Below are 15,145 nucleotides of genomic sequence, written 5' to 3'. Positions count from 1 at the left end.
AAACATGCTTTAGAGAGAAAGCCTAGGGTGTGGTTGGACAAACTTTTGCTACTGCCTGGAAAGGATCAGAAGGCCAGAGTATCCTGTTAAGAGTGCTCTTTAAGAGATTAGGCACATGACTCATGGATCCCTCCAGATATTTCAGCAGAAGCCAGGAATAGAGATGGGATTATCTAAGAAAGAGGACTCTCTTGTCCAGTGAAGTGTCCTGTGACATACACAGGAGTCCCACAAAGTTCTTGAGGATGTTATATCAGCAAAAACTCTGCCAGCCAGGACTAAAAGGAACAAGAGAGGGGGAAATTAAAGAAAGCTCTAAAAGCTCTCTCAAAATATTAGGAAATATCCTAATATGCTTATATGTTACTCAGCTACAAACATGTGCTACCCTTCAAGAAAAAGGAGTGGTGACTGTGAGGACGGAGGTGCAGGTCCAGAGGTGCAGGTGCAGAGGGTAGAGCTGAGAGCCATGGAGGATTATTTCCAGGCCTTGAAACCTAATGGAGTTTGCTAGGCTGGATTTCAAAATTGCTTGGAACCAGTGACTCCTTTTCTCTTTCCATTTTCTTCCTTTTTTTTTTTAATTGAAGTATAGTTGATTTACAATATAGTGTTATCCATTTTCTTCCTTTTATTTATTTGTTTATTTATTTATATTTTTTGGCCACACCACACAACTTGTGGGATCTTAGTTCCCCAACCAGGGATCAAAACCAGGCCCATGGTAGTGAAAGTGCTGAGTCTTAACCACTGGACTGCCAGGGAATTCCCATTTTCTTCCTTTTTAAGTTGAAATGTCTATAACTGTTATACTGTACCTAAACCAGCATTTTACTTTAGAAAGTGAGTAGATAATTTATTTCTTGAATTTTTGTGTGTGAACTCATTTAATCCTCAGCACAGGTTCATGGATGGAGAGGAATTTTGCCCCAGGATGGATCATACCCAGAATCTCAGTCATACCCATTTTAGATGATGAGATATGGGACTTTTGAGCTGATGAGATTTAGATGAAATTTTGAACTTGAGTTGATGCTGTAATGAGTTGAGACTTTGGGGGACCTTGGGATCAAGTGAATGTATGTTGCATGTGGGATGGACATAAATCTTTGAGAGCCAGACAGAATGTAGTAAGCTGAATAATAATCCTTGGAACTTGTAACTATGTTACTTTATCATGATAAATAGGAACTTTGCAGACGTGATTCAGTTAAGGATATTGAGACGGGATTAGCTTGGTTTATGCAGGTGGATCCAATGTAATCACAAGGGTCCTTATAGGGAGGCAGAAAGGTCAGTCAGAAGATGTGACAATGCAAATGAACCTATCTGTGAAACAGAAATAGAATCAGGGACATAGAGAACAGACTGGTGGTTGCCAAGGGGGCAGGGGGTGGGAGAGGATTGGACTGGGAGTTTGGGATTAGCACATGCAAACTGGTATACATGGAATGGATAAACAACAAGGCCCTACTGTATAGCACAGGGAACTATATTCAGTATCCTGTGATAAACCATAATGGAAAAGAGAAAGAATGTATATATATGTATAACTGAGTCACTTTGCTGTACAGTAGTAATTAACACATTGTAATTCAACTACACATCGATAAAAAATAAATGTAAAAAAAGATGTGACAGTGGAAGCAGAGGGTCAAAGAGAGATTTGACAATTTTACATTGCTGGCCTTGAAAATGGAGGAAGGGTCGTAAGCCAAGGAATGCACGTGGCCTCTAGAAACTGGAACAGACAAGGAAACAGATTTTTCTCTAGTCTCTGGAAGAAGCATGGCCCTGCTAAGGTTTGATTTTGTCTCAATAAAACCCACTTCAGGGACTTCCCCAGTGGCGCAGTGGTTAAGAATCCGCCTGCCCGTGCAGGGGACATGGGTTTGAGCCCTGGTCCGGGAAGATCCCACATGCCACGGAGCAACTAAGCTGTGTGCCACAACTACTGAGTCTGTGCTCTAGAGCCCTCGAGCCACAACTACTGAGCCCGTGTGCTGCAGCTACTGAAGCCTGCGTGCCTAGATCCCATGCTCCGCAACAAGAGAAGCCCCCGCAATGAGAAGCCCACATGCCACAACTAGAGAAGGCCTGGGTGCAGAAACGAAGACCCAACGCAGCCAAAAATAAATTTAAAAAATTAAAAAACCCACTTCAGACTTCTGACTTCAAGAATTATAAAATAGTGTTTATGTTATTTTAAGCCATGAAGTTTGTGGTACTTTGTTACAGCAATAGGAAATCAATACAAGTTCACACTGAGCTTTGGTATAAACAGCTTCTGAGATTAAAAACACAGTAGACAAGAGGAAAGTATGTAGCCAGTCTGTAGCAGAACAGAAAGATGCAGATATGGGTAGTAGCTCAGTCATGTATGGACAGAGTCTGGGAGGAAAGCTGCACAAACTCTTGCCCTTCCTGAGATAGGACAGGCCATTCCTTCTGGTCAGGCCAGGCTCCTGAGTGGGAAGCCCAGCGAGGCTGACTGCAATTCAGTTAAGGAGGAACTTTTAACAGGATTGTCTGGAAAGAGTCCCCATTTAGACTGGGGTGTGCCCCCTCAATGGAGGCGGTAGAGATGGAGGGAGGCATTGCAGCAACTTCCTGCCTCCCTCTATTCCAGTTCTCCGTGTGCTAAATGTATTAGTTATTTTAATCCTGTCTGCTATTGGATGGCTGAGGCCCTCCTTCATTTCGGAGACTAGATTTTAGGCATTCTCTGGATTAGCACTTTTTTTTTTTTTTTTTTACTCTTAACACTTTTGTTTCTGTTTGACCCCTCTGGGTTTCTTTAATTTTTTATTTTTAAAAATTGAAGTATAGTTGATTTACAATATTGTGTTAGTTTCAGGTGTACAGCAAAGTGAGTGATTCAGTTATATATATATGTGTGTATATATATACACATATATATATGTATATATTTTTTTTCCCAGAGTCTTTTCCATTATAGGATATTACAAGTTACTGCATATAGTTCCCTGTGCTATACAATAAGTCCTTGTTGTTTATCTACAGATCAGCACTTCTGACTCTAAATGTGCACAAGAATAACCTGGTGAGTTTGTTAAGCTGCAGATTCTGAATCAGTAGGTCAGGGTAGGGGCCCAGGGAGGCTGATGTTGCTCATCTGCAGCAACTTTGTGTAACAAGGTTCTAAAGATCAGTGACTCTCAAACCTGAGCACACGTCAGCATCACCTGAAGGACCTGTTAACACAGACTGCTGGGCCCACCCAGAATGTGATTCAGTAGGTCTCAGTGGGGACTGAACATTTTTTTAACAAGTTTGAAGATGATGATGATGATAATAATCAGGAACCACACTCTGAGAACCACCACTCTAGAAGATTCTATGTGTGACCCACAGTTTTCACCCTTTTGGGAATTTGGTGTAGTGTCCCCACTGCTGGAGTTTTGGTTCTTTAGTTTACAAAGTCTTCTCATTGCTCCCACAGTCGCTCAGGAGGAGTTATTCATTCTTCTTTGTGTTTAGCTTGCTTATCTTTGTTGTTAAGAAACATCTAAAATTTATGTTTTATTAGCAGGATTTTGGTGAGATTTGTATAGACGAGGCCTCTGCATCTCTGCTGGCTCTGGGGACCACCGTTATGGAATACTTACTATGTCCTAGGCCTGGCCTCGGGGTCTTTGCAGCCTCAGTGAGACCATCCCTCCCTTGACTGCAGCACGGGCAGGCCCCTCTGGCACCACCTGTCCGTGGCCCTCACCTCACAGTTAAGTGTCTGGGAATTTGTACATTACTCTTCAGGGTGGAGGAAGCGTCTTCTTTACCTGTGTATGCAGCTCACCTAGTGCCTGGCATCACATGCTAGCCAGATGACTGACTTTACCACCAGATACACCATTCCCCTCAGAGGGTACAGGACCCTGATGGTCTGGGGAAGGGTGGGTTAAGCAAGGGGACAATGTGAGCAGGGCAGCCTAGGGAGGACACTGGAAGGAAGGGGGATGGATGGGGCCGACTGGGTTAACCCAGCCCGTCAGCTCCCACCAGGGCTCCAAGGAAGCCAGTCCCTCCAAGACACCCAAGGCAGGAAGTCACTGTGAGGCCTGCGGTTAAGGGGGTGGGGCCTGTGCAGGGTGGAGACTCTGATGCGCATCCCTCCACCCTTCCCCATCCCTGTAGCTAGCCATGCTTGTCCAGTTCCTCCACTTCCTCTATGGCCCCTAACTGCATCCCCACCGACTGAGGCAGACAGGCTGGGCAGGAAACACACACAGCCTCCTCTGGGGCCCACTTTATTTGGGAGAGGCATGGGGAGGGCTCTAGGCCTGCTGCGCCCCTAGGAGAGCTCGCACCTGGCCAATCTGCCAGTCGACACTGGAGCGCGCGGTGCCCCCCAGGGCTGCGTACTGCTCCACGCTGTGTCCGTAGTCCCACACGTGGCTCACATCTGCCGAGAACAGGGGGCTGGGGGGAAAGGAGGAGGTGGGCCGGGCTGGCCTGGCGGAAGGCAGCAGAGGGAGGGGAGGGGAGGGGAGGGGAGGGGAGCGCACCTGATGGTCTGTAGCTCCTGCAGCGACAGCTGGTTGAGGGCGACCCCTTTGGTCTCGGCCATGAACACGGCTTTCCCAGAGGCCTCGTGGGCCTGGCGGAATGGCATCTGGGGGCGCGGGGTGGGGGGAGAGCGGTGCTGACGCAGGCTTCCTGAGCTCCCTGTTCTGCTGGGGGTGCCGGCGCTCCCCCTGTGCCATGACCACCGCCACCCCCAGCCTGAGGAACATTGCTGTCCCCTCGCCCCTCCACCCTGGCTGCCCCACACTTACCCCTTTGCGGACCAGGTAGTAGGCGAGGTCAGTGGCCAGCATGTCAGGACTAAGAGCCCGTGCCATGTTCTCACGGTGAATCTGGGGACAGCAGGCCAGGCGAGTGTGAATCTGGGGGGCCCTTGGTCCTGGAGCTGCCAGCCTAAGGCCTACCCCCCCTCAGCCAGGAAGTCCCCTGCCTTGGGCAGATCCCCTCTTACCCACCCTCTTCTGCTTTCTCTGCTTGAACCATCATTTCATAATTATTGATAATTATTAGCTGTGCTACTGGAGTTGCCTCCGTATCTTTAGCATCAGAAGCAGCTGGAGGATTTATAATGAATACAGATCTCTGTGGCCTAAGCCCGAGTCTCTGATTCAGCAGGTCTGCAGGGGGGCCTAGGATTGCAGGTCTGTCAAGTGCTCAGGTGATACTGATGCTGCTGATCTCGGGAGGACACTTTGAGAACCGCTGCTTTAGAGACACATCCTGAACTATTTAGGAATGAAATGATGAGGGGGATTTGCTTAAAAACAACAGTGGAGGGGGTAGTGGGTACAGACAGCTGAAGCAAGAATGGCCATGGGTTGACTGTTGTTTAAGCCGAGTGTTGGTACGTAAGGGTTCATGATACAGCCTCTCAACTGTTGTATACTGAAATTTCCCATAGTAAATGGTTAAAGAAGAAATCTGGCCAGGCCAGCTGATGGGGCTCCTTGAGTCTAACCCACTTCCATTCTACTGCAGTGTGTCTCTTCGCTCTTCCCAGGGCAGGAACAAGCACATGCCCCCTCCCTCTGCCCCACGGCCTCTGGACCCACCCACGCTTGCCTCCTCTCAAGATCACCCTCCTGGCATCCCAGCCCTGAGTTTAGGGGCCTCGGGGAGAAGAGGCGTGTCTTGCCTGCAGTGTAGAGATGACGCCAGTGGCCACCTGGAGGACGGCGCTCATGGTGTTGGACACTTCAAACACGGCTTCCTTGTCCTCCTGGGAGGCACGTGGCAGGAGGTGAGGGCCCAGTAGCCCGGTCCCCAGTGAGGCCTCCCCACTGCCTTCCACTGGGAACACTCAGCACCTTGTACACCCCGAACCAAGGGAGAGGAGAGCACTCCCAGGGCTGGGTGCGCAGGACAGGAGGTGGCAGTTCTGTGGGGCCCCTGCCCAGATGAGCCAGGACCCCGAGAATTGGTATGCAGTGTATATGCAACTGGGTCCCCAGCCTCGCACCTGTAAGTCCTTGTTGTAGGTGCTCGGAAGTCCCTTGAGTGTCATCAGGAGCCCAGCACACTGAAGAGACAGGGAGGATCAGGAGGCTGGACCGCGGACCCTGTCCCGGACGTTCCCTCGGGACCCTCCGGGTCAGCGCAGAGGCCTTACCCCAACTCCCTGCCCTGCTTACCCGCCCAAACACTCGCCCGGCCTTGCTCCGGATCAGCTCCAGGCTGTCTGGGTTTTTCTTCTGGGGCATCAGGCTGCTTCCGGTGCTGGAGACAGAGATGCCAGGGCTGAAGGGGCTCCAGTGCCCCTTGGCTGGTCTGCTGGGCAGCTCTGCCCGGGGGTTGGGGTGAGGAGGAAAGAAGCCATGCTGGTGGGCGCAGAGCTCGGGGAGGGCAGGCGCAGCCTTACCTGTAGGCATCTGAGAGCTGCACCAAGTTGAATTCCTTGGTGCCATAGAGGATGAGATCCTCGGCCATCCTGCTGAGGTGGGTCATGCACAGCGAAGCCCAGAACAGGAACTCAGCTTGTGGGAGGAAAGGGAGAGCAGGCTGTCTGATCACCAGGCCTCGCCCCTTACCCAGCCTGGAGAAGGTCCGGTGGGCCATACGGGGGTGGCAGGAAGCTGGAGAGGAGGCAGGGTGGGGGGACAAAGGCAGCACGCACTGCAGGGGACTGGCCCTGGAGGGCGGGCGGGCTAGCGCCCAGGACTCACCCACAAAGTCTCGCTCACTGGTGGCATCCATGCTGTTGAGAGTGATGGCCCCAAAGTTCAGTTCTGGCCAATTCGGGAAGGGGAAGGCAATAGGGTTGGGCTGGAGGGCGAGGAGGGGCCTTCTCCCCACCCCCACCCCCTAACCAGGCTGCCCAGCGCCCCCCCAACGACCCCCTCTCAGGGAGGAGGAGTAGGGAGGGGCAGGAGGTTGGGAAGGTCTTTGGTACAGGTCCCAGGAGGGAGGCGGGAGCCCTGAGTCTCCCCGGTACCATGCACCTCTCCCATGGCCTCCCCTTGCCTCTCTAGCCTCACTGTCCATAGATAATAGACCAGAGTTTTACCCAGACCCCTGCCCTCTCTAAGTGTGTCTGCGAGACCTGGCAGGTGCTGAGGGTGGTCTCCTGGGAAAGGAGGGGCAGGGTGCCTCACCTGCTCGGAGCAGCTCCCGGTCCACACCCAGAGGGTTGCCTGCGATGGCCCCGCTGCAGAGATGGGAGGGGTTCTGAGTGACCGGGGCTCCCGGCAGGCAGGCCTGGCATGTACTTGCATGCACACCTGTGCTGAGCTCTGGTTGCCAGGGCTGCGGCCTGGTCGGCTTGGGTGCCAGACAGTTGTCCCCACGCGGGGGAAGCGGCACGATGTGAGCAGCTGGCTGGCTCTCTGGAGAGCTCTGGCCTGGCTGTGACACACTCATCGCCCCCATCTTAGAGACAGCTGAGGGTCCATTTGTGGTCCCCCTCCCACCGTGGCTAGGGAGGCTGATTGCCTGGCTTCTGGCGCCCTCTGCCCTTCCTGGCCCCTCCCCTTCTCTTGAAGCCCAAGGACCACGCTGAGTATGTGGCAGCAGCCCCATCCTCGGAGCGCTGGGCCTCCCTCACCTCCCCAGGGGCAGGACGTTGATCCGCTTCTGCACCTCCAGCAGCCTCTCAGAGTCTCTGGTCAGTGCCACAGCATGGCTGTGGGAAGCCAGGAGGCAGGAGGGTCAGGGCAGCCTGGGCTGGGCCCCTCCCCTCCACCACGCCCCTCCATCACTGCCCACTCACCTCAGGATCCAGTGGCTCCAGCGGATGGGCTGAGCCCTCTGCAGGTGTGTGTATCCTGGGAAGAGGATGTCACGTTCCCTATGGGGCAAGAGTAGGGGCAGGGAGCCTGAGGGGCTCAGGAGGTTCAGGCGAGGCCTGCCTGGGACCCTGGGACCCTGCAGGCCTGGGCCCCTGTAGGGAAGAGCAGGGCAGGCTCACCAAGGATCTGCCTGCACAAGGGACCAAGTGATCTCCTGGGGACAAACATGGTGTAAGGGAAGGGTTGGGAGGTGGGGCATTGTGACTGGGCCATGGCTGTGGAGCATCCAGAGGGTGAGCGTAGGACCAAGTAGAGATTACACCTTCAGCTGGGGCCTCTGCACCTTGGCAGCAGATCTGGGCAGGGGCCAGGGCAGGAGGGGAGGTGCGTGGCAGGTACCACCTGGCAGTGAGAGGCCGAGTTTGTGAGCATGAGAGGAACTCCAGAGGAGCCCAGAATAGCTGGGGGCACTTTAAAGTAGGCAGGGCAGTGGCAGAGGTGCTGTGAGTGACGGTTCTTATTTTTTTAAATAGCTTTATTGAGATATAATTCACATACAAATCACCCATTTAAAGTGTACATATAGTGTACAACCATCACCCCAAGAAAGAAACCCTGGGACCTCCCTGATGGTGCAGTGGTTAAGAATCTGCCTGCCAATGCAGGGGACATGGGTTCGATCCCTGGTCTGGGAAGATCCCACATGTCGCAGAGCAGCTAAGCCCGTGCGCCACAACTATTGAGCCCACGTGCTGCAACTACTGAAGCCCGCACGCCTAGAGTCCGTGCTCCACAACAAGCGAAGCCACAGCAGTGAGAAGCCCGCTCACTGCGTGCACCAATGAAGACCCAACGCAGACAAAAAAAAAAGGAAAGAGACCCTGTACTCATTGGCAGCCACTCCCTAACCCTCCCAACACCCACCCTGCCCCGAGGATGACAGTTTGGGGGCCCTTGTTTTCCCCCAGTGAAGTCAGTGAAACAGGGGTCACAGGGAGCTGGGGAAGAGGAGGGGTCAACCCTGTCTCTGACACCAAACAGAGACTTCTCAGCAGTCATGTCACAGAAGCCAAAGCTTGGGATGAGGCCAGCGGGAGGCAGCCCTCAGCTCTGTCCTTTGCCCGCCATGCTGTGTGGGGACGGGGGACATGGGGCACAGGCAGGCCAAGGAGTGACCCTCTGGTTGCCCCGGGGAAGCCAGCCCCTTTCCTCAGGCTTCGGGCCATCTGCCCAGTGCCTTAGCCTCTGGCCTGTGAACCCTCAAAGGGTGAGCTCCCCCTGCCTGCTGAGCGGGGCTGGCTGGGGGTCGGGGAGCTGCAAGAAACCCCCACTCCTGGCTGCTCTGCCTCCCTCAGTCCAGGAGTTCCGGGCTGCACCCCCGTACCCCAGAGCCTGGCCCCCTACCCTCATTACCCCTGCCACCTAGGTCTGGCATTCAGGCTGCCTGTCTCGGGGGAGCAGAGACCCTGGCTGCCCTCGTGCCCCTCTCTGCCACCTGGTGTTCCATGCACTCACGCCTCTGCCCGATCCACCATGGTTCTGATGAGCTCCCGGAGGAGGGCAGAGAGCGTGGAGCAGTTCTGCCGCATCCACAGCCTGAGGTCCGTGACCACCTGTTGGGAGGAGGATGTGGCACTCAGGGACCACAGATGTGCTGCCTCCCTGGGGAGCCAGGACCGCTGCTGAGCCCCAGCTCTGCTGCCTGGACCCCCCAAGGTTGGGAAGGCCCAGGGCGGGGAGCTGGGTGGGCTGGCGGCACCTGGTCATTCCGACTTCGTCCTGTGTGCAGCTTCCCTGCGGTTTCACCGATGAGCTCCTGGGGGTGGAGGGAGACACGCAGCTGGGGTCTGCCTGCTTGTGGCCCAGTGGGGTCAGCCCAGGCCACAGCCTCCCCAGCCTGTGGCCCTCCCTCCCTGCCCCGGGGTCCCCTGGTTCTGCCCGCTCTCTGCCATCTCTGCTAAGGCCTCCTGCTCTGAGGTCCCAGTGATGAAGGGAACAGAATGATGGCGCTTATGCTCAAAGTGGCCCAGAGAGGGGAGAGGCAGGGGTGGGGGGTGAGGTGGGGGGGTGGCCTCACCTTCAGACGCCGCTCATTGGCCGTATGGATGTCCTCATCATTGGGGTTTAGTTTGAAGGTGCCCTGGGCCCACTCCTCAGCTACCTGCAGCAGATAGCAGCAACACGGGGGGCAGGAGGGCGGGCATCAGCAGTTGAGTCCTGGCAGCGCTCCACCCCCGAGGAGCATCACAGGCCAAGAGCACGTTTGCTCAGGAGCCACAGGACCACAGGGGCATTAAGGGATGAAGAGAGACAGTCAGCACAGCATGTGGTTAAAGGGCACCTCTCTAGGCATATGATCACTACGAGGGGAGATGACAGGCTTGGGATGATACTGCAGCCTGTGCTTGCTCGGGGATTTGGTGAAAGCCTGGGACCACAGGGAGGGACGCTGGGTTGGGCCTGGGGGTGTGGAGAGTACCTTGTCCAGGCCCTGGAGTATCTGGTCCATCTCGGTCTTGGTGAGGAGCCCCGCCTTCTCCAGGCCCCGGCTGTAGGCCTTGCTGCCCAGCACGTCCACCTCCCAGAGGTGCTGGTCATAGGTGATGGACGAGTTGAACTTCTCCATGATGGGGTCCACTGCGCCCACAAACCGGCCACCCCACAGCTTCCCGCTCTGGCCGGGAGGGCACGAGCAATTAGTCTCCTCCCCGCTTGAGAACAGTACCTCCCACAAAGGGCCCTCAGGAGAGTTGTCAAATCTGGTGGCGGTGGGAGCCAGCGGGCAGGGTTATTCTCACTGGACAGATAAGGAAACTGAGGCTCAGAGAGGGTTAGGAACTTGCCCAGATTCACTCAGGGAGTGAACGTGGGAACTTGGCTGGACACTGAAGTTAGGTTCTTTCCCACCATGGGGCGCTGCTCCAGGGAGATGGTGGCAGGCACCCCTGAGACCACAGCAGAACTTCTGGGACCCTTCCTGCCACTGACCAAAGTGAGAAGTCACTCTGGAATCCAGCTCTGATGTACCAGGGATAATGACAATAATACTGGCTAACATATGTCGCATTCTCACTGTCTGGCAGGCACCATTATTTGCTTGTCACGCAGACAGCAACGCTGTGAACTGGGTACCAATACTATCCTGCTACAGACAGGAAAAACTGAGGCACAGAGCAGATCTGTACCTTGCCCTTGCTGAGAGCGGCAGAGCCCAGACTGCACCTCGGCAGCCGGAAGTCGAAGCCCTGCTCTAAACCCACACGCCACCAGGACCTCTCTGCTGGCTCTGCTGTTCTGAACATTTGCTACAGGGACAGGTGAGGAGGCACTTGAGGGGCCCCATCAGTCTCAAATTACCTGCATCTCCCTCCCCCAGCTTGGGGTGGGGCCTAATGTCCCAACCCCCCACTCCTCTGGAGAGCACCCCGGACACACCTGTTATCATTGGCCTTCTAGGAGGTCACTAGCTGACCCTCTGCCCCCCAGGAGCCAAGGGCAGAGGAATGGGACAGAGACACCTCTGTTTTGAAAGAGGGCATAGGTCAGGGCATGGGACAGATGGGGGAGGGAGTGCAGAACCCCTGAGGGGTAGTCCTAGTGCCCAGTGAGCCAAGGACAGGAGGGGAGTGGTCCGGGGTGGAGATGGGAATGTTACTTCGCTGGCATCTTTTCTGTGGAAGGGGTCTACAGTGGCCACTGGGGACATATGTTCTCCTCTGTCTCCCTGCAATGTCCCAGACCTCAGTTAGCCACCTGGTCATAGGGGTGTTATATTACCTCTCTAACCTTCAGGGTTGTCCCTTTATAAAATAGGAATAATAATAGCATCTATCTGATGGAGTTGTTAGATTAAGCCATTAGATTAAGCTAACTGCATACATAGCACAGGGCCTGGTACTCAGTAAGTTCTAAGTATTGCTAGGGGAGGGGCGAGGGCTGCCAGGGTCAGGGTGTGCCTTAGCTCCACTCCTCACTCCTGTGTGCACCCCCGGGACCTCCACCGTGCTCTGGCCCCAGGCTGCGAGCTGACCCCTCAGTGCCCAGCAGCCTTGGCTGCCAGAGGACTCTGCCCTGCAGATGTAGCCTCTGCCCCCACTCAGCCTTTTGAGCTGGACCTGCCCCTTACCCCCTGCTGCCCTGCCAAGCCTAGATCTCCAGCAAAGCACCACGTGGGGCCCTGGTCCTGACCACTGGGGCCAGAGGGCCAGGGCCAGCCAGTCAGGATGGGGAGGCAGGCTGCCCTTCAGCCAGGGGCCTGGCATCACCTCCCCCAGCAGGCCCCTGGACTCACTTCGTGGGTTGTATTTAACAAGTGGGGCTGCAGCCAAACCAATTAGTGCCAACCCACAGGATGGCCTGGGGAAAGCAGAGGTCTCCTGGCGCCCTGGTTTCCTGAAGGCAGTCCACTCCGCATTGGGGCCAAGCTCCTACCCTGCTGGCAGTCTTAAAAGGACCCCAGGAGGATGTTAGAGTGATGTGCCACCACCTGGGCACTGAGAGGGGGGCGAGGTGGTGGGAGAGGGCACTGCTGTGAGCCAGGGCACATCTGGGCCAGAAGGATCCCTTTGGGGCAAGGGGACAGGGACACTGATTCAGGCTGGGATAAAAGAGCAACAGCCAATTTAGAACACACGGGAAATACCGGCGTTGTCCCTCTTAGTGTCATTAGCCATGATTTATTGAGCACCTACTATTGCTTCGCCCTGTGCCAGGCATTCTCCAGATGCTCTTACACCCTCCTATGAGGTTACCCCTATTTTACAAGTGAGGAAAGACGTTCAGGGAGGTCGAGTGACTGCTTCAGAAGCCAAGTCTGTTTGGCTCCAAAGTCCCGGCCCTGTCACAGGCCCTCCACCACGACCCAGAAGCTAGCAGGGCAGACAGTCTTAACCCATTTATCAATAAAACCTGAGGCCCAGAGAGGAAGTGACTTGCCAGCTAATGGGGGCCAGGAGGGACTGGAACCCACACCTCCTGCTTCCCAGGCCCAGGGTTCCCTTCTCTGGCATCAAGCAAACAGCCCCTTTTACCTGAAGGGTTCAAAGCAATGACCTCACGATCCAGTACCTTACAGAGAAGGCAGACAGCTAACATTATCCCCATCTGCTGGGTAAGTCAACTGAGGCCCAGGGAAAGGAACCTGTGCCTCAGACTCCTGCCACTAAGTCAGAAAACCCAGGAGTCCTCTGGCTCTGAGGGAGAGAGGCCAATGAGACAGGAAGCCACCAGGTCCTGGGGTCACACGGCACGGTCCCCTACGTCCTGGCTCTTAGCACACGCAAGAAAGAGTCCTGTGGACTCTGCTACACAGGGACAGCTGCTATGGTAGGAGAGGGGCACAGGATGGGGACTGACAGGAGGACGGGGGGCGGGGGGTGGGAAGGAAGGAATGAAGAGGTGAGGGTGCTGAATGAGTGGGCCGCACCTTTCCCGCCCGGCCTAGATCACGGTCAGGTCAGGGCCACCTTCCCCAGCAGTGTGGGTTGGTGCGTTTGCCACAAAGGCTGCCTGGGGAGGGGTGAGGGACGGGGGAGAGCAGATGGTGGTGGGGACACTGGGAAGTCGGGGCAAAGCTCTCTTTAGGGCTCTGGCAGGTGCGCCAGGGGGTACCCACTGCCTGGAGCCAGCGAGGACAATGACCAGGAGGGTGGAGGGCGACAGGTCTGTCTCAGGGAGGTCGCGTGCGCAGGTCACTGTCCCGGCTGGCGCCCAGGGCGCCCCTCCCCCTCGTTTGGAGGCTTGGAGGACAGGCGTCCTCGAGGTCCCACTCACCTCCGATGCCATTCTGGGCGGTTCCTTGCCGTCCGGGAGCCTAGGTCCTCCGGGTCTGGAAGACAGGGCAGGACTGACGACCTCGTCGGCCACCGGGCGGTGTCCCCCGGGCGGGGCCAGCTCCGGGTTGGGGCACTGCCTTTGGCGGAGCGCAGCCTGTGGCGGAGGCGGACGTGGGCAGCGCCTAGCGCGCTCGCGCGGGTCCTCTGCGTCCTCCCCTCCCGTCAGTCGCGCCAGTCCCGCCCGTCCAGCCTGTCCAGCCGCCGAGCACTTACCACCGCCTGGCCGCGCAGTGAGTCTCCCCACAGTCTTGGGGCTGGACTTTTCTGGTCGGGAGAGCGTCAACAGCAGCCCAGCTCTGACCCTGCCTCCTATCGGCGGCCGCACCAATCCCAGGCAGCCCGGCCCGGTGGGCGTTGCCTCCGCCCTCCAACCCCGGCTGTGGGCGGAGCCGTCTCCGGAGCGGCTTTGGGCTGAGCGGCCCTAGGGAGGCGGCAGTGTTCAAGGCTGCAGACTTCTCCGGGCACCGGAGGGAGACCTGGGCTAGGGATAGAGGTAAAGACACTGGGCTGGGCCTCGCGGGCTCACAGGAGACACAAGGTGAAAAGCCACGCCCGATCATTCGTTCATTCAACAAACACGTACCCGCACCTCCTATGTGGTAGGTACAGAGCTAGACACTGAAGAAAAGGAAATGAGCATAAGAAATGATGCTTGCCTCAAGAAGGTCTAACAAAGCATGGATAAGGTGTGCAGGGGGCACAGAGGGCAGCGCAGAGTGAGGCGTCCATCTTGGGGTACTCAGGGAAGGGTTCCCTGACACGATTAATTAATTATTCAACAAAATAGCCTGGGTTCTGGCCTCAGGGGCCATTGAACTTCTGCCCAGGAAGTCCCACATTCTGGGGGAGATGTCCCCTGAGTTGAGTCTTGGAAGATAAAAGGGAGTTAGCTCAGAAAAAAAGGGGATTAGAACATTCCCTGCGCCGGGGTGGGGGGTGGGGGGTGGGGGTCAGCCTGGGCAAAGTCCGGGAGGCCAAAGGCCAGAAAGTGAATGGCCTGCTTGCAGAACAGGAAACCAAGAGTGGCTATAACAAAGGGTCAGGGGCTTTAGAATGGAGGTGGGGAGGAGAGGTGGGAAGTAGGTTGGGGTAAGATTGTAAAGGGCCTTGAATGTCAAACGAGAGGGTTTGGTCTTGATAGGACCTATGGTCCTCCCATAGGTCATAGGGAGCCAACAGATGTTAAAAATTGGGGGAGCCAAAATTTTTTTAGAAAGATACTTCTGGCAACAGTACTGAGGATGGAATGGAGGGGAGAAGGGACCAGTAGCTGGGATACCTCGTGGGTTGAAGGTTTTTAGCCCTCACTCAGGAGTGGAATTACTTGGAGTTCCTAGGATGCATCAGGCTGTTGCAAGCTTTCCTAAATGGTCCTCCCTGTGCCTGGAAAGCCTTCCCTCACTGTCTGTCTTGCTACTCCCACTCACCTGTCAGTATTCGAGCGAAGCATCATCAATGTTGGGAAGACTCCCTCCTGGTCCAGGTGTCCAGCTCTGGGCTCCCATGCGATCCTGGAGAAGCATCTAGCAGTCTTTCCCTGAA

At 55.6% G+C, this 15,145-nt stretch overlaps 3 protein-coding genes across 8 annotated transcripts in view; 1 reads left to right on the top strand and 2 right to left on the bottom strand.

The window, feature by feature from the left end:
* The window catches only part of SEPTIN14 (septin 14), a gene marked incomplete at both ends in the record, with an annotated part of 568,759 nt that overhangs the window by 373,583 nt on the left and 180,031 nt on the right, over positions 1-15,145 (bottom strand). The gene's annotated exons all lie outside the window — the stretch shown is intronic.
* CRCP (CGRP receptor component) overlaps positions 1-15,145 on the top strand; it is an 83,981-nt gene that overhangs the window by 16,697 nt on the left and 52,139 nt on the right. The window lies entirely within an intron of this gene.
* On the bottom strand, positions 4,235-13,965 carry ASL (argininosuccinate lyase). 5 transcript variants are annotated; one of them, XM_082645131.1, is made up of 17 exons: positions 13,817-13,965; positions 13,542-13,596; positions 10,249-10,359; positions 9,847-9,930; positions 9,529-9,585; positions 9,285-9,382; positions 7,751-7,828; positions 7,586-7,663; positions 7,137-7,189; positions 6,708-6,770; positions 6,404-6,518; positions 6,177-6,261; positions 6,005-6,064; positions 5,681-5,764; positions 4,797-4,877; positions 4,527-4,633; positions 4,235-4,440 (listed from the first exon to the last, which is right to left on the bottom strand). In XM_082645131.1, the coding sequence occupies exons 2-17, from the start codon at positions 13,551-13,553 to the stop codon at positions 4,296-4,298; spliced, it is 1,311 nt and encodes a 436-aa protein (XP_082501257.1). In that variant the 5' UTR covers positions 13,554-13,596; positions 13,817-13,965; the 3' UTR covers positions 4,235-4,295. The 5 variants fall into 5 exon arrangements, with proteins under 5 accessions (XP_082501257.1, XP_082501256.1, XP_082501259.1 ...); XM_082645130.1 differs by having other exon boundaries at positions 10,249-10,443; positions 13,817-13,964; XM_082645133.1 differs by having other exon boundaries at positions 10,249-10,443; positions 13,542-13,697; positions 13,817-13,863.

The sequence above is a fragment of the Mesoplodon mirus genome (genome assembly GCF_964341445.2).
Source record: "Mesoplodon mirus genome assembly, chromosome: 15".
Classification (NCBI taxonomy): domain Eukaryota; kingdom Metazoa; phylum Chordata; class Mammalia; order Artiodactyla; family Ziphiidae; genus Mesoplodon; species Mesoplodon mirus.
The sequence above is the reverse complement of the archived record's forward strand: the minus strand, read 5'-3'. Positions and strand labels throughout refer to the sequence as shown.